This window comes from Calidris pugnax, unplaced genomic scaffold, assembly GCF_001431845.1.
Source record: "Calidris pugnax isolate Ruff unplaced genomic scaffold, ASM143184v1 scaffold56, whole genome shotgun sequence".
NCBI lineage: Eukaryota > Metazoa > Chordata > Aves > Charadriiformes > Scolopacidae > Calidris > Calidris pugnax.
This window is the reverse complement of record NW_015090839.1, coordinates 7887966-7907539: the sequence shown is the minus strand read 5'-3', so window position 1 is coordinate 7907539 and position 19574 is coordinate 7887966. Positions and strand designations below refer to the sequence as shown.

Below are 19574 nucleotides of genomic sequence, written 5' to 3'. Positions count from 1 at the left end.
GGGTTTAATATTTTTCCTAGAACTTTTTTTTTTTTTTTTTTTTTTTTTTTTTTTTTTTTTTTTTTTTTTAAAAAAAAAAAAAAAAAAAAAAAAAAAAAAAAAAAAAAAGAAGAGTATCTTAACATCTTCAACATCTAATGCCTCATCAAAAGGCCATTCCAGCCATCTGAACTCTTTTGGCATTTCTGTCTCACTGAAGAACTGGAGACTGAATTCAATCTACAATAAAATATTGTCCAGCTAAAAGCATTACAATAGAGTATTATTAGTTTACTGTACCAAAACAAAACCAGTTAATTTTTATTTGACTTGGAAATACCAGCTGCATGCGTTGAAGAATGAAAACAATTCATGTGTTAGACTAAGCAAAAATATACTATGTTTTAACTAACATTTTTGTTTTGGGGACATTTCTAAACTGGCAGCTAAAGAAGAAATAAAAGAATCAAATTCTGCTTCATGTACAGAAAAACTACCACCTTTTTTTACAACCAAAGTTAACAAAAACCTGTTTTTATAGAAAAATCACAGTATGCATCCTTCTATTTTGGAGAAGTCAAATACTAACTCAATTTATTATACTTACAAAAAGCTAAGCTTGTAGTTTAAAAGAGAAGCTCTGAGCAGCTAGTACAGAAGAGCAAAAAAAAATAAATGGCTGAGTAGGGTAAATATGCTAAATATTCTATCCCACAAATTACTCCGACTTATTTTCTTATTTACCTTTGTTTTAATGACTCCATCATGTGGTTCACAGTGTTGTTTCAGAAAAAGTTTAAGTCTATCACGAGAAAATAGATGTTTCCTCCGGCTGTATTAGGAAAGAAAGGTAGCATTATTAAGCAACATTTTAAATTATTATTTGAGTACAGCTGACAATATGTGCAAGAACACATGTAACAGATCATATGATTGACCTTTTTCTCATTTTCTCAATTATAAATTACACTCTTACTCTTGTAACTAACAGCCATTCTCTGCAACCCCAATTCAATTAAAAATTTCCTTATGAACACAGCAAAACCCACGTAATATTTAAACAGCTGTTTTACACATCTGTCATTTTTGTTTTGAAGATCGTGGTATGTCCTAATTATACACACATACAGACAAACTTTGCAGCCTGTTCACCCCCCCCTAGATCCTCCAAACATTCCAAACATTCCACAGCAGCTTTTAAAATCCCCAAATAAAATTAAAGTCTGATTGTTTCAGAAGAGGGTGAAAACAATCAAACATGGACAACAGGAAACCAGCGTTCACGTCTCTCAGACAGGGAGGTAAGGTACAGGAGCCAGCAAGTGACACTGGCTGGTCAGGCTCTGGCACTCCTTAGGACAGGACAGTGCAGGCTCTAAATGCTTCCTGACATCCCAGGGAACCCGCACTACTTCATGGGAAGGAGAAAACCAACTACAGAGGACTGGTTAATAAAAAAACCAAATCTTGATGATGCTGGAACTAAATTACTTGGAATCACTGATGTTTTTTGTTTTGGGTTTTTTTGGGGTGGTTTTTTTTTCCCCCCCAAACTGTCCTGTTTATGAAGTTTTGATGCAGAATCTACTCTAAAAAATATTTTAACTAAATTCAAGACAAAATTATGTTATTTAAGAAGCAAAAACTCTTTGCATCTTTCTATTTTAAAGCAGTAAAGCAGTCTTATTGCCAGTCTGCTCCAGCATTTCAAACCAGTAACGCTACCACACAGAGAGAGAGGTCACACCACCAGCAGTTCATCAACATTATAGAATAGAGTTCTCAAACTCTTTTTCACCTACTCCATCATGCACAGCAGTAGGCACAGGTATCAGAAGCAACAGCACATCTCATCCGTGTGCCAATGAAAGCAGAGACTGGTAAGGAATTGGTATCTGCGTTAATACTAGGAAAGCTTAGAACTCTTGCTACACAAAGCCTGTGGAACACAGCATTTTCTTGCAGTGCACCTAACTAAAGTTCTAACATATTATTTTAAAATGCCATTTTATATTTAAAACACCTTAGAGTGACTTACACAACTCATACAGTTATAAAGTATAATTTTAACTTTTACATACTAATTTTTACCTTAGTTGAGATGCTTTAACTATAACAGTTTCATATAGTTCTTTTTTAATTGGTTGGACTTTGTATTTGAACAAAGAAGGATCAATTATGGCTTTCTTCTCCCTAAAAAAAAAAAAATTAAAAATTTAAAAGTTAATGACAATCATGAAATATCAGTCTTATATTGTACACGTTTAATGTATTTATACACATATGCAATGGACCTCCTGAAAATACCCAGACATATTTAATACAGGCTGTATTCCACAGGTACTAAAGAAGACCTATTCACTTCTGCCAAATTTTCTGCCACTAGATTTAGATCTGCTTCAAAGCCAGTTCCTGGAAGGAACAAGAAAAGGAATCGGGGAAGTTGGTTTTCTTAACAGGGAAATGTGAAGGAAGGAAGAACAAAGAGGGAGACAAATAAAGATACATCCTTATCCCTCAGAAAATTGTCCCCTTAATACACTCAGTACTCATGATGGCAACATGAAGGCAGGAAAAAGGAGAAAAACATGATGAGGAAGGAGTACAAAAGACAGAGTTGAAGAAAATTAATAGAAGTAGTAGCACAGAGATACGGATCACATTTCAAAACAAATAAAAAACCCAGGTAGAATATTTTTCTGACATATCAATTTAAAAAAAAAAACAAAACAAAACAAAACACCCTCACCAACAATATTCTGAAAATAAGAAGAATCTGAAGGCAATGCAACTACCCTGTAAAATAAATGCTTATTGAGTTACATGTTTTTTCCCCAAGGTGTACTTCCCTTTTACAGCTATCAGCTACAGAGAACTAGGGTTTTTTCCCCATGGGAAATATTTCTTCAGTTTTAACCTAACAGTAACTGTTTTCTTGCTCCTCTTCCTAGAGGAATAGAAATCCAGGTCTGATGTGCTACCAAAATAAAATTCACTCCTTTAAAAACAAAGAGAGGGTTTTTGCCACAGATAATATACTTTTTGCTATTAAACAACAGAATGAACTTCTCCTAGGGTGCTAACTTGCAAAAGTCGTATTGCTTTATCAGGAAAAATGCAACCGTCATCAGTAAGGGAAGGTGAATAAGTCACGTGGACGAACAAGGAAATTGACAGCTATGCATTTCATAGTCATTGTCACTCCTTACAGCATTTACAAAACCCTTGAAGGTGGAGTCTGTGACAAAACAAAAATACACCACTTGCTATTCTTTACCCCTATGAAGAACACATAAGATGTAGCGAGCTGTACAAGGCTGTTCAATATGAAATTTGCTCCAGTTCGTATTTTTTCCCCACTAACACTGTGAAATAGTGATTCTGTGATTCTATGCAATAGAAGTCCAAAGAAATGCAACATTCAGATGCCTAATAATAAATACATTAACTCAGAAAAATGAAGTGCAAGAGAAACACTACTTATCCACAGCGAGTTTTATATGAGAATAATTTGCAAATTTCTGGAGAAAAATAGGTTATGGTGATTAAATGATCAACATAGTTAAAAACAAGTGAAGGGACAGAAAAGATTTAGACTTAGAAACAGCAACACATTTACTAGACCTACAGAGAAGCACTGTCTGCCTTGCATAATGCTATCTAAAACTTAACGTCTCGAGTTGACACAGACCAACTCCAATTTAAGAACAATAATAAAAAACCCACTCAGCTAGTCGTATTAGCCAAATAGAGATAAACTGTATAAACAAAGTAATTCAGTATACCCACTGGCAAGATTTCAACATCTCTGCCTACAATACTAAGTTTGTTAAAAGAGGCTTCAAATTTGATCATACTGTGATTTGGTCTCCTGTGATCACCTTCATTACTTTAGCTGTCCCATCTTGAGACTGAAGGCTGTCGCTAGAAATTTCTGGGTAGTATCAAATACAAACTTGTTCCATCACCATATACCTCTGTGTTTCCAGTCCTTCAGTCTAACAAGCTAAAAAAGGACCAAAACACATAATGTTCAGCTACAGAATAAAAAACAATAAAAGGCAGAATGAAAATGTTATACCAAAAGTGTATGATATATTTTAATAGATTCTCAGCTCCAGTGCTGTCTGTAATCAAAAGCAGGACCCAAAGAATAACCAAACGGTTAACTCTTGTATTGGTAACCTTTACTTTTTAGTTTGAGTAAATCCTTCTCTTACTGTCAACAGATCATATATTAACTCCACCCTAATTTCCAAACACACAAAGTTTTTTCTGCTTAGTTTGTGAGTTTCCAATGATTATCCTAAGAAGTTAACATGTTACTGAAATCCTCCTCCACAAATCCAAATTTTAAGTCAAACTTTCGCTGAGTGCAGAAGAGGAAGAAAGAGGTCATTCAGTATACACAGAAAGATTTTAAAATTACATAGATTACGTAGTCACTTTGGCGTAAAAGTCACAATACTGTTTTTTGTTATCTTTACTTTATAAAGCGTTATATAAACGATGTAAGTTAGCAAAGGTTAGACCCATTCTGCAGCAGAGATCCCCTACAGCACATCTCCACAGGATGGCTCCGACAGACCACCAGATCCAGAGTAAAGAATAACAAAGTATCTTGTAACTTAGTAGGTGAAAACTGGATGGATTCACCCAAATCAAACTAGTTTCTACTGCACTCAAGTAAAGGTGCCTAGCACCTGGCAGAGTCTTCCATTTTTTGAATGAGGCTACTCTGAACCACCAACAGATAAGAATCTCATCAGCCCTTCAGTTACTTTGGCGCAATGGCCACACAACCTGGATAAAAATTTCTGCTTACAGTCCTGCCATATTATATTCAGACAGCACGGTCTTACAGGAGCTTTAGCAAGAAACTTCTGAGACCTCGTCCTTCTGAGTTACCTTGCCCAGGACGTGACTATCTGTATTATCTGGTCTAAGCCTTGCTGGAGCTACCTATATCTTGTGGTACATTAATAGAACTAGAAAAAATGCACAGAAAAATACCGAGGGTTAAATGATCTAAAAATCCATGCTAGGACCTCTTCCAAAAAAAAAAAGAGGTGGTGGCTTTTCTTCTTCTCTTTGACTAAGTTTGGGAATGGGAAAAGCTCCCTTGAAGAATGCTTGCTAAATTACACAATCATTTATGATCTCCTCATGCTCCAGTGTGAGCCCTACTCAGAGTGTGAGTCAGTGAATGGATCCTGACAGCAAAGTTGCCCTCTGCACACCTCTGAAGGTTGCTGCTGCCAAGCTACTTCATACCAAGCAATTACTACCGTCCATTTTGAACTTCAAGTATTTTCTGGAATCTAACTAAAGCTTCAACATGGAAACACAGCAACCTGGAGGCTGGTAACAGCATGCTGGTTATACTGCTCTAGGGACAAGACAACAGCACTTCGCAACAAAATCTTGACTTTGAACTTCTGATGGAGATTTTAAGCTGCCTTTGATCCAGTACATTCCTTACAGTACCAAGTGGACTAAGACATCATTATTATTAGATTCAGGGGGTGGAGAGACGAGAGAAGAAGAAAGGGAAGCTAAGAATTAAAGATGAGGAAAAATTTGTTCCACTGAAGACACTGTATAGCTTTAATGACAAGCTACGACCATACTTCCTGAAAGATCCCGTTCATTTTTCTTCTCCAAGTAGAGGCAGAAAACTAGGCTGAAGGTGCTGAAAAATCTGGATGGTAAGGTTCCACTGGCATTATTTCCAAAAACTTTGTTATCTCTGCTTTCATCCCAAAATTTGCAGAACCAATTAACCCTTCCCCAAAATAAAGATGAGACTTCACTTCAAATTGAATAAATGCCTAAATTTACTGCCACCAACCTGCCAGCAAGCCAAGAAGTTGTTTTTCTTCTAGTATTTGTGATGCGGTTGATGCCATGAAGTAAGTGGCAGCAGCATTGTATACATTTGGCACTACGAGCTCCTCAATCTCCAGTCTGCAGCTGAGTGCTGAAGTGAATGCAAGAGTTCAACCTTACCCCAAAGTCTAGCAGTTTCAGGTATGAACACTGCTATTCTATGATGACCACTATCCTACAGTACCAGAGGGTCCCAGGGCATAGCATCAACAGTTTAAGATGTGAGAAGACTGCTACTTTTTCCTTCACAACCCAGGCCTTAGGAGGCAGCCTGTTTTTCTGAGGGAGCGCAGGAGTGAGAGCATCCTGGCCTCTTTCTCCCTGTACAACCTCAGCTTTTACTGCAGAACACAATAAAGAAGGCCAGCAGGAACACTTGTACGGAACGTGTGGCTATTTCTGCCCCACACAGACAGAAGCCGGGTCAGAGAAAGGTTGGGATCTCTAATGACATCTATTTTCAGTTAAGATTCTCTAGCCTTACAGATTCTTTAGGAAAAATATTTGCAGATGGCCCATCAATCTGTGCTGTGCTCCCCTCCCCCCCCCTCACAAACACCCCGAGCATCTGCTGTACCATTGTTTAACAGCACGGCAGCTTTGCACCACGCCTGGGCCTCCAAACCCAGAGATTTGTGTGCCCATGGAGGCAGAACTGTGGTTCTGCACACGTCAACTTGACACTGGTCCCAAGGCAAATCACATCCATGTTCTCCACAAACAGCAAAATATAATCCCTGAAGGATTAGGGCTGCAAAAGGATGTCATTCAGCTCAGTGGGATTTCTTACTGCGATAGTAAGAGTATAAAGACTCTTAGATGCCAATATACAAAAATTGCAACAACACTGTACTTTCAGATAGGTTCTACAGGTACAGCAAGTAATACTTTCCACGTTTGTGACACCCAGAACATACCGAGAAACTAACTGGAGTGTTATTACACTCTCACATTTGTTATAAAAAGACTCACTTAAAACTTCCAGGAAGCATTTTAAAGCCATAAGAGCTTTGCAATTTAAGTTTGTAGCATAAATGTTAGATAGGTATGCCACAAAACAGTGCTTCAAAGACTTGTATATTCTTACAAGATTTCTCTTTCTAAGAGAAAGAAATAATTTTCCCTCCCTTCTTTGCATTGTCAAAACAAGTAATCAGCTGGAGAACCACAGACTGACTGGGAGCGTAAGACTCATTCTTGCATGGAAGTGACAGCAATATAAAAGGATCAATCCCACAGTCAGCTCTGTGAACGCTTGCATTATTCCAAGAATAACCTCCTTTCAAATGCCATATGCCTTGTGGAAAACAGAAAATGCATTTATTTCCTCAAAGATGTAGGACCTCTTCATGAACAACTCGGACGCTGCCTTCAAGAGACAGCACAGAATTTTTAAAATCATTTATCCCATGTTACTTTCTTAGCCAAGTGAAGACCTCCACCCTAGTTATTCAAGGCATGTCAGGACATTGAAGTCCTCATGCAACAATCAATAAGAATAACTTCTGCATCCGCATGACATCTCAAAGTCAACGACAGCTCACGTAAAGCCTGTATGTTGCTAGATACAAGATACAAGACTGGGGCCAACTTCAAACCCTCTTCTTTCATCAGCATTGTGCTTGTGAGGCACAGAAATATTTCTTCTCATCATACTGCTAGGATAAGGTGCATAGATAAGCTCAATTACTGGTGAGTAAAGGGATACTCCAAATTAAACACCACAATTATAGTCAAGATGCTCTCTTATTCAATGTTTTTAAGCTACTCTAGCCTGCAGGCAGTTCCTCAACGCAGGACACACATGGTTTCACTGCATCTAAAATCATAATCAAATCCATTAAATGGTATATATACATATTTTAATATGGACACATGCACAATGAAGAAAGCTTTGTACATTTTTATATTTTGGACACAAACACATTAAGTCTCTGGAAAGACTTTTCAGAGAGTTCCAGTAAGGAGCACATCCTTGTATTATAATGCAATCTCAGTTCTGAGCCCCATGATGGAAGTGAAGTAATGTATCATGCTAAGCTAAGTAGTACCAGAGTCTAGAAATGCAGAACACGACTGCACTTTTCAAGCTATAGCAGCATAGGTTCTGCAGCACAGAGAGGACTAGTGATAGGCATACGTGGTTCTTCCACCATCTCTCAACTGTCATTCCAAATAGATTAACAATGATTATTCTGTAGGTACCCCATTTCTCACAACACACAGTTCTCTGGTGGATTACACATAGCGTAACTGGCACCTGTGAATATTCAGCTTGTCACCTTCAGCTGGCTGAACACTCACGATCCATACCGATCAAGTAATTTGTTTCGGTCAGACCCTGCCACATCTGCTTTAGTCTCATTTCCATCCAGCCCAAGTGCTTTATCCTGTGAAAGTTTCACTTACCCATTTTGTGCAGAGCTATTGTGCGTTTCTGAGTCGTCACTGTCGCTGATGACAATTGTGTCTCCATCAGTGCTGCTGGCATGGCCATTCGCCATTCCATTGTGATGGGTTGGAGCTATCACTTCCAAAATCTTACACTGCAACCTGAAATTAAACACAGACATTTATTACTGTAAAAATCTTTCACTAGTGCAAGGAATCTGAAGTTGTAGCAGATGTAATTTTAAGAATACATCTATAACTTAACATTGTATTGTCTACTAGATAAGTAAATAACTAAGAGACTTGCACTGAAACACTAAGCAAAATATTAATTTAATGAGTTCCATCAAATAAATGAATGAATTTATTTGCCTGCATAGCTGTCAGCTTCACTACTCAGGACAACAAATCAAGTCACTGGAGAATTATTTGTGGTTGCAGTTTTTTTTTCAGTTCTCGCCTAAGTAAATTAAAAGTTAACGTAATATGTTACTTTAAAACTACACACTAAACCTTTTACATTTATTTTGATAGCAGTCTAAGAAAAGCAAAAGATTTTCAGATCCCAAAGTATTTTTACTTATAACAGATCATCTTCTACTGCTGTCGATGACCTAAATAAACAAGGCTGAAATGATCATTATGCATCTAATCTTAATAATGGCCCATTTATCTGCTGACACATATTAAGGCTCCATCTGGCATGCACACAATTGACAAAACAAGTCTATCCCTTTGCCATCCTGAATGCTAGTTATAAAAGGCAGAATTAACTACATATTAAAAAGTATAATTAATCAACACTTCATGCTGGGTAACTGTATTATAGCTGGTTCTTAACCACTAACTTTCACCCCTTTCTGGAATTCCATGGTTCATATTTTTTAGTTTAATCTCCTAAAGCTTTGTCTGCTTCATGGAAATTAACTATAGCAGTCAATGGATGCTGTCACATACTACAACTAAAAGCTCAAAGGGCAGGGGGAGAAAGAACACATAATAATTCTCTTCTCTGGGCACCAAACTGTCACTTGAAATGAACAAAATGGAGAATACATGAAGCACAGGGCTTGAATTAGTGTGGCATCATGCCTAAGTTAAAAATAAACAAACAAAAAACCCAACAAATCTATGACATACAAATTCTAAGAGCTGCTCTATCTGAACTGAACACTGCAAAAAGGAAATAATGCCAAAATATTTCTTAAACACCTCTGTCTGCAAGCAGACAGTACTATCCAAAATCTGCACACACTGAGGGAAAAAAAGAGGGGCAGATGGAGAAAAGTTGAAAATGTTAAAAAAATCCTAGGTCATATTCACTTGTGAATTTAGCTAGAACCTGTAATACAGTTAGTGCCTGTAGCTGTCCTCCCTCAGCATCTCTCCAACAGGGAGAGTGCTCCAGGATGTTCTACGAGGATGTTATTTACAAAAAATATAAAAATAATTTTAGAAACCCAAACTATTAACGTGCTAATATGACAACATGCTTAATTATGCACGGGGACACCAGCGCTGCCTACACGGAGAGGCAGCCTGAGTGGCCTGGACTCAGTGACCACAGGCACGCTGCCATTCCAACACAGCCGGTCCCCTTTCCAGAGCTGGCCGCTCTGGGGCTGGGAGACACGTTTTCCTGGTGAGTAGAGCCCGAGATAATTAACTGTGCAAATCTAAATAAGACTCCATGTAAAGAAACAAGAGCACCCAAGTATGTAATGGAAACAGAGCCTAGTGGCTGTTCACAAAATAATTCCAAGTCCAACGAGGCTTATTAAGGTCTGGCCCTGCCCCAGACTCTGGCTGAGTCCCAAGAGAAAAGTCTGTCATTACAGTATCGTGGTTTTCCAGTATTGGGAACATCAGAGCATCCCCCCCATACTGAACAATATGGAGCTGACTTTGTGGCAAAATTTTTTCAAATCCAACAAAGATTACCTGCTAAAAAGGACTTCTTAGTAGAATTATTTGTGTTTCAGATTATGAAATATATTACCTAGAGAGTTCAACTCGAAAAACACTTTTAAATCAGTTTCTAATCGAAAATAATCAAAAGGACTAATGCTTAAGGCTACTGACACTTTTTCTAATTCGTTTACTATTTGCAGACCACTAGAGGGAGTGCATATACACTAAATTTACAATCACAGTAAAATAGCCACATGAAAGCTAAATCCCAACCTACGCTACCCAATGCCATGAAAGGACAAAGAGGCTAAAACACACACACACAAATCAACCCTCCTGGTCAAAAAGACTGGACTATTTAGTCACTGAGTATTTTACCAACACTTCTTTTACCTGTTTATCCATCACACTGCCCTGTTATTTACAGGGTATCACATCTCCTTCTGCAAGAATGGAAATAATATATTCTATATACTTGATTCAGTAAGTAGGAAAATCCCCAATACAGCTTACAGCCACTTAGTGCTTTTTCTCTTTTTTTCTTCCTTGATGACTAATGGAATAAGTTACCACAGAAAGCAAGTGATTCTCCATCCTCTATGCCTTCATTCAAATAATTACCAGAAGTCTTTGGGGACAGAATCAAGTGAAACACACATCACCGAACTCAATAAAAGCCTAATCCAATGAAATTTAATGGTTACTGATAGACAGGGGATTGACAAAAGTGATGCAACCATTCCTTCTGGCATTAAAGAAATAATAATCTATGAATTAAGACTATCTTTAGCTTTGCTACAGTCAAGTCATGGCTAGTAGCAGCCAATTTCCTGGGCTGAGAGGCAAAGGCACTCCGCTTCTAGTGTGAATGAAGGTCTGCTCTTCTCAATAACCTAATCATTCTCTGAGTTCACTAATACAGCTTCTTTTATATCACACGGCACATGAAACAGCAGAGCTGAAAGCTGAATGGAGCAAGACACTCAAATGAAGCACACCACCTGAAATACTTTCTACAAAGGATACCTTAAGATCGCTACAGAGCCTGTGTCAAAGTCAAACCTTGCTCACTTTGTTTCCCATGAAATAAGACCTGGGGGCACCTCAAGCTAAAAAGACAGCAGCATTACAGTAAATAAATACATACCGCAGTATCCCCCTCAGTCAGGAATCACTTTCTTCAAATAACAATAAATATTGTGAAAATGCTTACAGCCACGCTAAACGAATCCCAAAGGTATTCAGAAAAGGATCAGATAAATTGAGAATAGAGCCAACATGAACTTTCATACAATAACCCCAGCAACTCTAGCTCAGACGCTAACAGCCAAAAGCTACAACAGTAAATGTGCAAAAGAATTACCCCGTACTCCTACCTCTTTCAGCACTACAGGCTGCCCTCAACAACAGGTTACAGGTCCTCTGACCTGTCCCAAACATGGCCTTTATGCTCACAGCTTTACTTTTTGCTAAGCTGAGAAATCAAGCTCTTTTGAGTTCCTCTTATATTACAGGAAAGGTTCCAAGAACTGCTCAGCTTGCATGATTAAATCTGTTGGGTTTTGAAGAAAGAAGAACACCACAGGAGTCCAAAAGTTTTAAACAAAAAGACAGAGGAGATCACCAATGTATTTTTATTATTATTATTTTAAATACCAGTGTACATCTCTCAGATTAAAAAAACTAAGATCTTCCATTGATTTCCATGAATTCCATCCAGGTAGAGCTGCACAGGTGAAAGAACATAACAGACTCCTGCAATCTAAGGGCAAGAGACACTGAGTGGAGACTATGGCATAGGACATAGTTCCTCTGGAAACCCAACTCCATCAGTCTCGCTCTAGAAGAACGATTCTGGGCCGTGCTTTGAAGAGCAGCTTAACACAACCTGTAGAAAACTTCGAGGTAGGACCGAACCTCGTCACTCCCAGGAGGACATTAAGGAAGTGCCAGGCTGAAGGTGCACAAAAGCAAACTGCACCTGCAGCCTCAGGCTGCTGCTCCATGAGATATAGAGATGACTTCACAGCTCCATCTTCCCTTCCCATTCCTCCTTCCGACCACATCCTTGGTGTAGTCCTTCCTTTTTTTAACTCTGGTGCTTAGTATAATTTATTGACATTAAATTGTATTCACTTACCTAACAAAAAACCAAAAAAACCCAGCCCAAACCCCAAAACCAACCCAATGTGAACAGCTGGGTAAGCTTTTGTCCCATCAACTACTTCAAGCGGCTCACTGAAGGGTCCAAGGAGAACTAGAACACATGCGAGAGGCAAATATTGGCCACAGAAAAAAGCAGAGGAGAAAGAAGTAGTAAGACCTCCCTCATTTAGAGGCCCTAAGACTCTGGTTTCTTGTAGCTCAGTGATTTCAGTAGTTTATCCTTCCTAAGTGAAAAATGACACCTCAGCATACGAACACTGGGTCACTAGGAGGGTCTGTTCCAGGGAAACCACGCATCTAACAAGGGCAAGACATGGTACATGCTTCAAACTCACCAGTAGTCCAAGATGAGAGCAACAGAAGAAAACGCAGAACAAAGCGTAAGTATAACTTACTTGCCACATTGGTCTTTCATTCAGCTCAGCAACTCAAAGGTACATACACAAGCTATTACAGGCTGTGGGACAAGCAGGTATCTCCATCCACCTCTGATGAAGCAGCAGAACACAATTTGAAGAGGGGAAAGAGAAGCTGCTCTCTACTGTGTAACAGGCAAAAAACAGCCATTGCAGGATGTCAAGTGGAAACCTTAACCCTGCAATTATCAGCTCTTTCACTTAACTTGGAGAAGTTCTTCCCAAATGCTGAGTAGGCCTTTACATCCAACCAAGGTCGGAGTTGGAAGCTGTGAGAGGACACCACTTCTCATGTCCATCAGCTGAGCGTTCTGCGCAACAGCTTTGATCTGGCTGGCACTACCTACTGTGATATAAATAACAGTCTGGCATTCTGCTAGGTCCTCATTTCAGGTCAAAATACCAAGATCCCTTGAAGGCCCAGGTGAGTTATAAACGTGCTTCTGTATGCTTTACCGTAAGCCCACAGAAAACATCCCTTGGACGCAGAGGGCTGTTTCAGATGGGGTGGTGGGGGAATATCGCAGTACTTTGAGGCCAACTTTCAGTGAGTCAGAAGCAAAAGAAAATTCACTTCTTAAAACAGAAAAGTTTTTCCACTGCCAAAATTAAAAAGCACACCTTTTCTAATAGTATATAAAGTTAGTTGAATACAGAAACCCCCAAAAAAGTCAGTAATACAAGTAATACTAGAAGTTATTGTAGCAAGTACCACGAAGTACCAAAAAGCTATTGCCTCATTCTGTTTTGTCAGCTTTTAGTAAGTTTTTAAGAAGTAAACGTCAGGTAAGTGCAGTAACTCATATCCTTGTCCTAACAGTTCTCAACACTTGAAAGTAATTAGAGAGATAAAAGCAAGGCAAGATCTGAAGGAGTAAGTGACATCTTTTACTAAGCTAACTGGTACAGTTTAATGCACACACAAAACAAAATCACACAACAAGGAGACAAGTTCTATGCACATAATGGCTTCCTGCAGTACAGTAAGAGCTGCTGTTTTCAAGTTTTAGCATCTTCATTTGTCTGTCACTTTACAGACAAGATTGTATGCTTCAAAGAAACTAGTAAAAAGCACATTTTTACTTAGGACAAGAGAATCCTATATATACAGTAGCTGCATCGGCTCTCCTGTGGAATTAGGACAGCACCAGCAGTAACACCAGTATATGCATTGTTTCGAGCGTCCAGCTTTTTGTTCATAGTATTGCACTGATGAAAAAAAAAAATCCCAAATCATAAAAGAAACAATCCCAAACCCATTCCTTTAAATTTATAGAAGTGGAGTGTGCACAGAAAAGAGAGCTAACAGAAATTGACAGTGTACAAAAATAGCTGTGACAGCTGTTCAACAATCTTTAAGAAAGGAGTTGCAGGTTCTCTCATCATCTATCTATCATCATCTCATAGCTTCCATTAGTCAATTACAAATATATTTATTAGTCAACAAACACAAATATATTTATATCCCAAAGGACTTAAGGGCAGTGGAAAGTGAACGACTTAAATGTGATTTTCCAGGCCAGGAGTTGACTGATCCTTAAACAGCAATGCCAGAAGAATGCAAACTGTACTTGCTCTATGAATAGGTAAGCTGCTCTCCAGTACTGTCGGCCGTGCTGTTTCATAAGCACCACGCTAAATTTGATACCAGAATTCAAATTCACCTTCCGAAATAAAGTAGGAAACTGTCTACAGGAACTTATGCTCAAGCCTCACCACTTCAAAACCACACTATAACTTGCTGCTTTTGTAGATATTAGCTCCAGTGCCTCTGCATCCAGACAGCTTTGAAGCCTACATCTCAAAGGGAAAAATTTGTTGGTGGAGTAGAAAATAATTTAGATTCACTGTAACTTGTTAAAGTCTAAGCATGGAAGACACTTTGCCTTTTAATACATAGTGATCTTATATTAAGTTATCATAGTTCTCAGAAAACAACTATGTATATGTAAGCAAGTAATACCTTGCTGCCAGTTTAAATGAAAAAAAAAAATATGGAGAATTAGCTATAATCTTATCTCTTACAGATATTATTTTCTCCCATCCCAACACTGTATCAGCCAGGAATAGTCATGGCCAGCAACACGCTTCCTGTGCCCCAGTTAAGACTTACAGAGATGAAAACAGTATGTAAATCTTTTAATTGGCCTAATGCAGTGGTTAATCCACTACGAACAGTCCTAAAGCACTGGGACACTAGCCAAAAAATTGATGAGTTAAAAAAAGAAGTTTCCCTTACAGAAAAGGCTGCTCCATGATTACTTCGGCTTCCTTCAGCTCGGAAATGGTCAACATGGGATCATTTAGAGCAGAGAAAGGATGTTAACCTATACCCAACATATGATCACGTGGCAATCTTCCTAACAGAGAACTTCACCTGCTACTTCTGTAAATAGGTATATTACACTATATTCTTGTACAGCATTCTGGTGCTACCTGCTGACAGTAGGCATGTATTCTTTTGCAGTGGTGTCATCTAGTGGTCAAATTCAATGAAAAAGACATTCTTTTTTTATATCTGCCACGTTCTGTATGATTTCTTCCTTCTTATATAGTACCCTTAAGCAGGCGGTTGACTTTTTAATTAAGTTCTCTACTAATTGTTGGACATCAACTGGTTGTTCTCCACCCTCCTGTCACATAAGCTATTTTTAAGGGCAGGGGGAGCTGAAGAGCTAGTAGAGTTGTCCAACCTAAAACCTTAGATCTCTTTACTGCTCAAGTCAGACTGCAAGCTTACAGATTAATTAACTAATTATCACCCTGCTCACTTGTATACCCTAAAAAAGACAGCCATTATTCCTCGTGACAGCGTCCAGTCTTAGAACACTGATGATAAAATACAACTGGTTGTTTACACATGCTTTAAATCTAGTTTTTTCCTCTGACAAACTAAAAAAAAAAAGCACACTCCTGACCTCGAGGAGAAAGGAACAGGTCCCACAGCTGAGCGAGTTACACAGTTGTAGGTTTTATTTGGTGTGCCTGAGGCATGCTGAGGTTATTTCAGACAGGCCTTCCACACCACAAAGTTCCAACTTCCAGGTAACTGACTTCAGATGCCAAGATGTTGAAAACAGTTTCACAAGCTTTAAGTGCCAATAACACAACAGGGTACTATGACAGCAGCAAATGACCAGGTTACTGCAAGAGATGCCATTCCTCGTGGAAAAACAAGAGGCCAACTAGTATGGTGCAGGTCTTAAACTTTCCGTTCTGAAGAGCAAATATAGGAAGCAATTCCAGTGAGGTGGTCTTTTTTCCTCTGCTTCAGTGAAACGTGAACTAAAACATTAGCTGCTTATTTTACATCTTAATTGACCATGGTTAACATGAAATATTGCTCTAATTCCCCCCCCAACAAAATCTTGAATAACTTCCATGCCTTTTTCAATACATTACTTTCCATAAACAGCAATCTGACATTCTAAATAATAGTAGTTATAGTACCAGCTGTTCTCAATTCCTTGGCAACTCAAACTTAAACTCAATTTGATATTAAGTTTTCTGTCTATATTATATGAAGTTTTTGACTGATGTTTCAAATAATTTTATCTCTTATGAAGGCAATACTAGGAAAACATTGTTACACAACTCCTACAGTTCTTTGAGAATCCAAGCACTTCATGTTTTAAAGCATAGCACAGCTGCTGCTTTGGAGAAAAGTCTGCCCCAGTTTGGCCAGAAAAACTGGACACATACAAATGAAAAAAAGCTAGCCATTTTTAATCAATACATCATCTGAAAGAGTTAAAGAGCAAGCAGAATTATCTCCTTGTTGCTTCTACTAGATTTCCAAATCGCATGCATCATTTTCAGAGACTGGCCACGTCACAGGACTGGGGGGCTTTCTCTGCAATTTCTTTCTGGCTGATAAGGCCTGCTGAGACACCAGACACACCAAAACAACAGGAAGACAGAATATCTCCCAAACTTGCTGAGTTCCTCCTAGCAAACCTCAGCAATAAGGCAGAAGCAGCCAAATTCAAAACTGAGCAGCGTAACAAAAGGCTACAAACCGGAAGAGCCTGATAAGGACATAAGGCCAGAGAAAGCAATGGGGCATCAGATTTTGCAACAAGCAGAACACACAGGCTGGATACAAGAACCCGCAGTCTCACAAAAAAAAAATCTTTGGCTTATCCTCTGCACAAACCACTTGTCCTCTTTCTGGACGACCTGTCCATTGCTAACAGTACTACACACTACTTCACACGCTCAAGCTAAAAGCATCTACATTACCCTTCTACCATTTGGGTTCCCTCCCATTTACTTTGTTCAAAATCTGAAAAGCCACATCGAAGCAATCTATCCTACAAGAATATTACAAGTAAAAAATTTAGGAGTTAGAAAATATCAATACCTAAACTGCTGGAGCAACCTCTCTTTATCCCTGGTTACACACGCATGATGCTGTAGGCTTCGCATTAAGAGATGTGCGGAGCTCAGATAATGAACGATCCTGCTGATGTTACATGTGCAAAAAGCTTCATACATTAATGCAGTGGAACATTTTACACCACCACAGCACAACTGGGGTTTCATGATCTGCCAAATTCTGCTGGTCTCGTAGGATGCTATTACACTATAGATGGGCTGTGACCATTTTTGCTAGAAAAGATCACAAAACCATAGCTGCACATGACAAGCATGCGCAAATGGCGCTGTGGAACAGCAGCGTTATTTACAAGTAACATGAGATGGTATACTTAATCCCCAATGTAGTACTTCAAAATATAGGTCAAAGTCAACTGTTAATTGGGCGGAAGAATAACTATGCCTCACCTCCTCCCACTTTTTATCCTTTAATTATGTATCTCTAAGCATAAAAATCCCTCTGCACTTCCATGTTGTTTGCCCTGTTTCCTGGATTTAGTGTTGAAGGTCTGAACCGGCACTCTGCTGTACATTTGGCTAGAATATTGGTGGCATACAACCAGCTAAGGAGAATTCTTCGTGCTTCATTTTACCAGGCACAAATTTATACTTATGTAGTTTAAAACATATGATCCATAGCAGGCTAGTTTTGATGGAAACAGATTTTATCTGAAACTTTGGTATTTCAAGTGGTATCTAACCCACCCCCAAAGGCTTAATAAATTTGGCTTATATACAATTAATATATTGATCTGTGAAAGTGGAACACAAACATAAAATTGTTATATATGTATCTCAACACAATTTGAATAACCAAGAACCATAGCTGCACATGACAAGCATGCGCAAATGGCGCTGTGGAACAGCAGCGTTATTTACAAGTAACATGAGATGGTATACTTAATCCCCAATGTAGTACTTCAAAATATAGGTCAAAGTCAACTGTTAATTGGGCGGAAGAATAACTATGCCTCACCTCCTCCCACTTTTTATCCTTTAATTATGTATCTCTAAGCATAAAAATCCCTCTGCACTTCCATGTTGTTTGCCCTGTTTCCTGGATTTAGTGTTGAAGGTCTGAACCGGCACTCTGCTGTACATTTGGCTAGAATATTGGTGGCATACAACCAGCTAAGGAGAATTCTTCGTGCTTCATTTTACCAGGCACAAATTTACACTTATGTAGTTTAAAACATATGATCCATAGCAGGTTAGTTTTGATGGAAACAGATTTTATCTGAAACTTTGGTATTTCAAGTGGTATCTAACCCACCCCCAAAGGCTTAATAAATTTGGCTTATATACAATTAATATATTGATCTGTGAAAGTGGAACACAAACACAAAATTGTTATATATGTATCTCAACACAATTTGAATAACCAAGAATACTGAGTTAAAGGCTGGTAAAAAAAAATAGCACTATCTTCATGAGATAGAATCATATCACAATTTTATCTGAACAGAATTCAGCTTACATGGTAAGTAAAAACATTTTGTTAGAGCAAACTTAAAAACCGATTTATGGTCTACTAAAAAGAAAAGTGAAAAGGATTTTGAATTTCAAAAGACAAAGAAACAAGACAGACTTGTATTTATCGCATATAAGCCTACTTTTAAACTTTGAAAAGCTAAGATACACAAGCATAAATATTTTAGCTAAGAGTTTAGAAAAGTAATAGAAAGACAGGAAGGTTGTCTAGGGGAAAAAATGTTGTTCTTCTAAAAGAAGCTATTACTTTGGAAACTGACAGTATCTTCAAAGATTGAAAACAAAGACATGTCATTAAGCAAATGAAATCCAACAGCTGAACTACACTGATAGTTCATAATATTCAGGTTTCTGGTTTAAAAAAAAAACAAAACAGGACACCACTTCTCATGTCCATCAGCTGAGCGTTCTGCGCAACAGCTTTGATCTGGCTGGCACTACCTACTGTGATATAAATAACAGTCTGGCATTCTGCTAGGTCCTCATTTCAGGTCAAAATACCAAGATCCCTTGAAGGCCCAGGTGAGTTATAAACGTGCTTCTGTATGCTTTACCGTAAGCCCACAGAAAACATCCCTTGGACGCAGAGGGCTGTTTCAGATGGGGTGGTGGGGGAATATCGCAGTACTTTGAGGCCAACTTTCAGTGAGTCAGAAGCAAAAGAAAATTCACTTCTTAAAACAGAAAAGTTTTTCCACTGCCAAAATTAAAAAGCACACCTTTTCTAATAGTATATAAAGTTAGTTGAATACAGAAACCCCCAAAAAAGTCAGTAATACAAGTAATACTAGAAGTTATTGTAGCAAGTACCACGAAGTACCAAAAAGCTATTGCCTCATTCTGTTTTGTCAGCTTTTAGTAAGTTTTTAAGAAGTAAACGTCAGGTAAGTGCAGTAACTCATATCCTTGTCCTAACAGTTCTCAACACTTGAAAGTAATTAGAGAGATAAAAGC

The 19574-nt window shown here is 38.4% G+C and overlaps 1 protein-coding gene across 2 annotated transcripts in view; it reads right to left on the bottom strand.

Moving 5' to 3' along the window:
• The window catches only part of BAZ1A (bromodomain adjacent to zinc finger domain 1A), a 70049-nt gene that overhangs the window by 36487 nt on the left and 13988 nt on the right, over positions 1 to 19574 (bottom strand). For both annotated transcript variants that reach the window (XM_014941930.1, XM_014941931.1), the window contains exons 3-5: positions 8278 to 8421; positions 2071 to 2172; positions 724 to 811 (exon numbers count right to left, since the gene is read on the bottom strand). In XM_014941930.1, coding sequence (XP_014797416.1) covers positions 724 to 811; positions 2071 to 2172; positions 8278 to 8421 — 334 coding nt within the window. The remainder of the gene's footprint in view (positions 1 to 723; positions 812 to 2070; positions 2173 to 8277; positions 8422 to 19574) is intronic.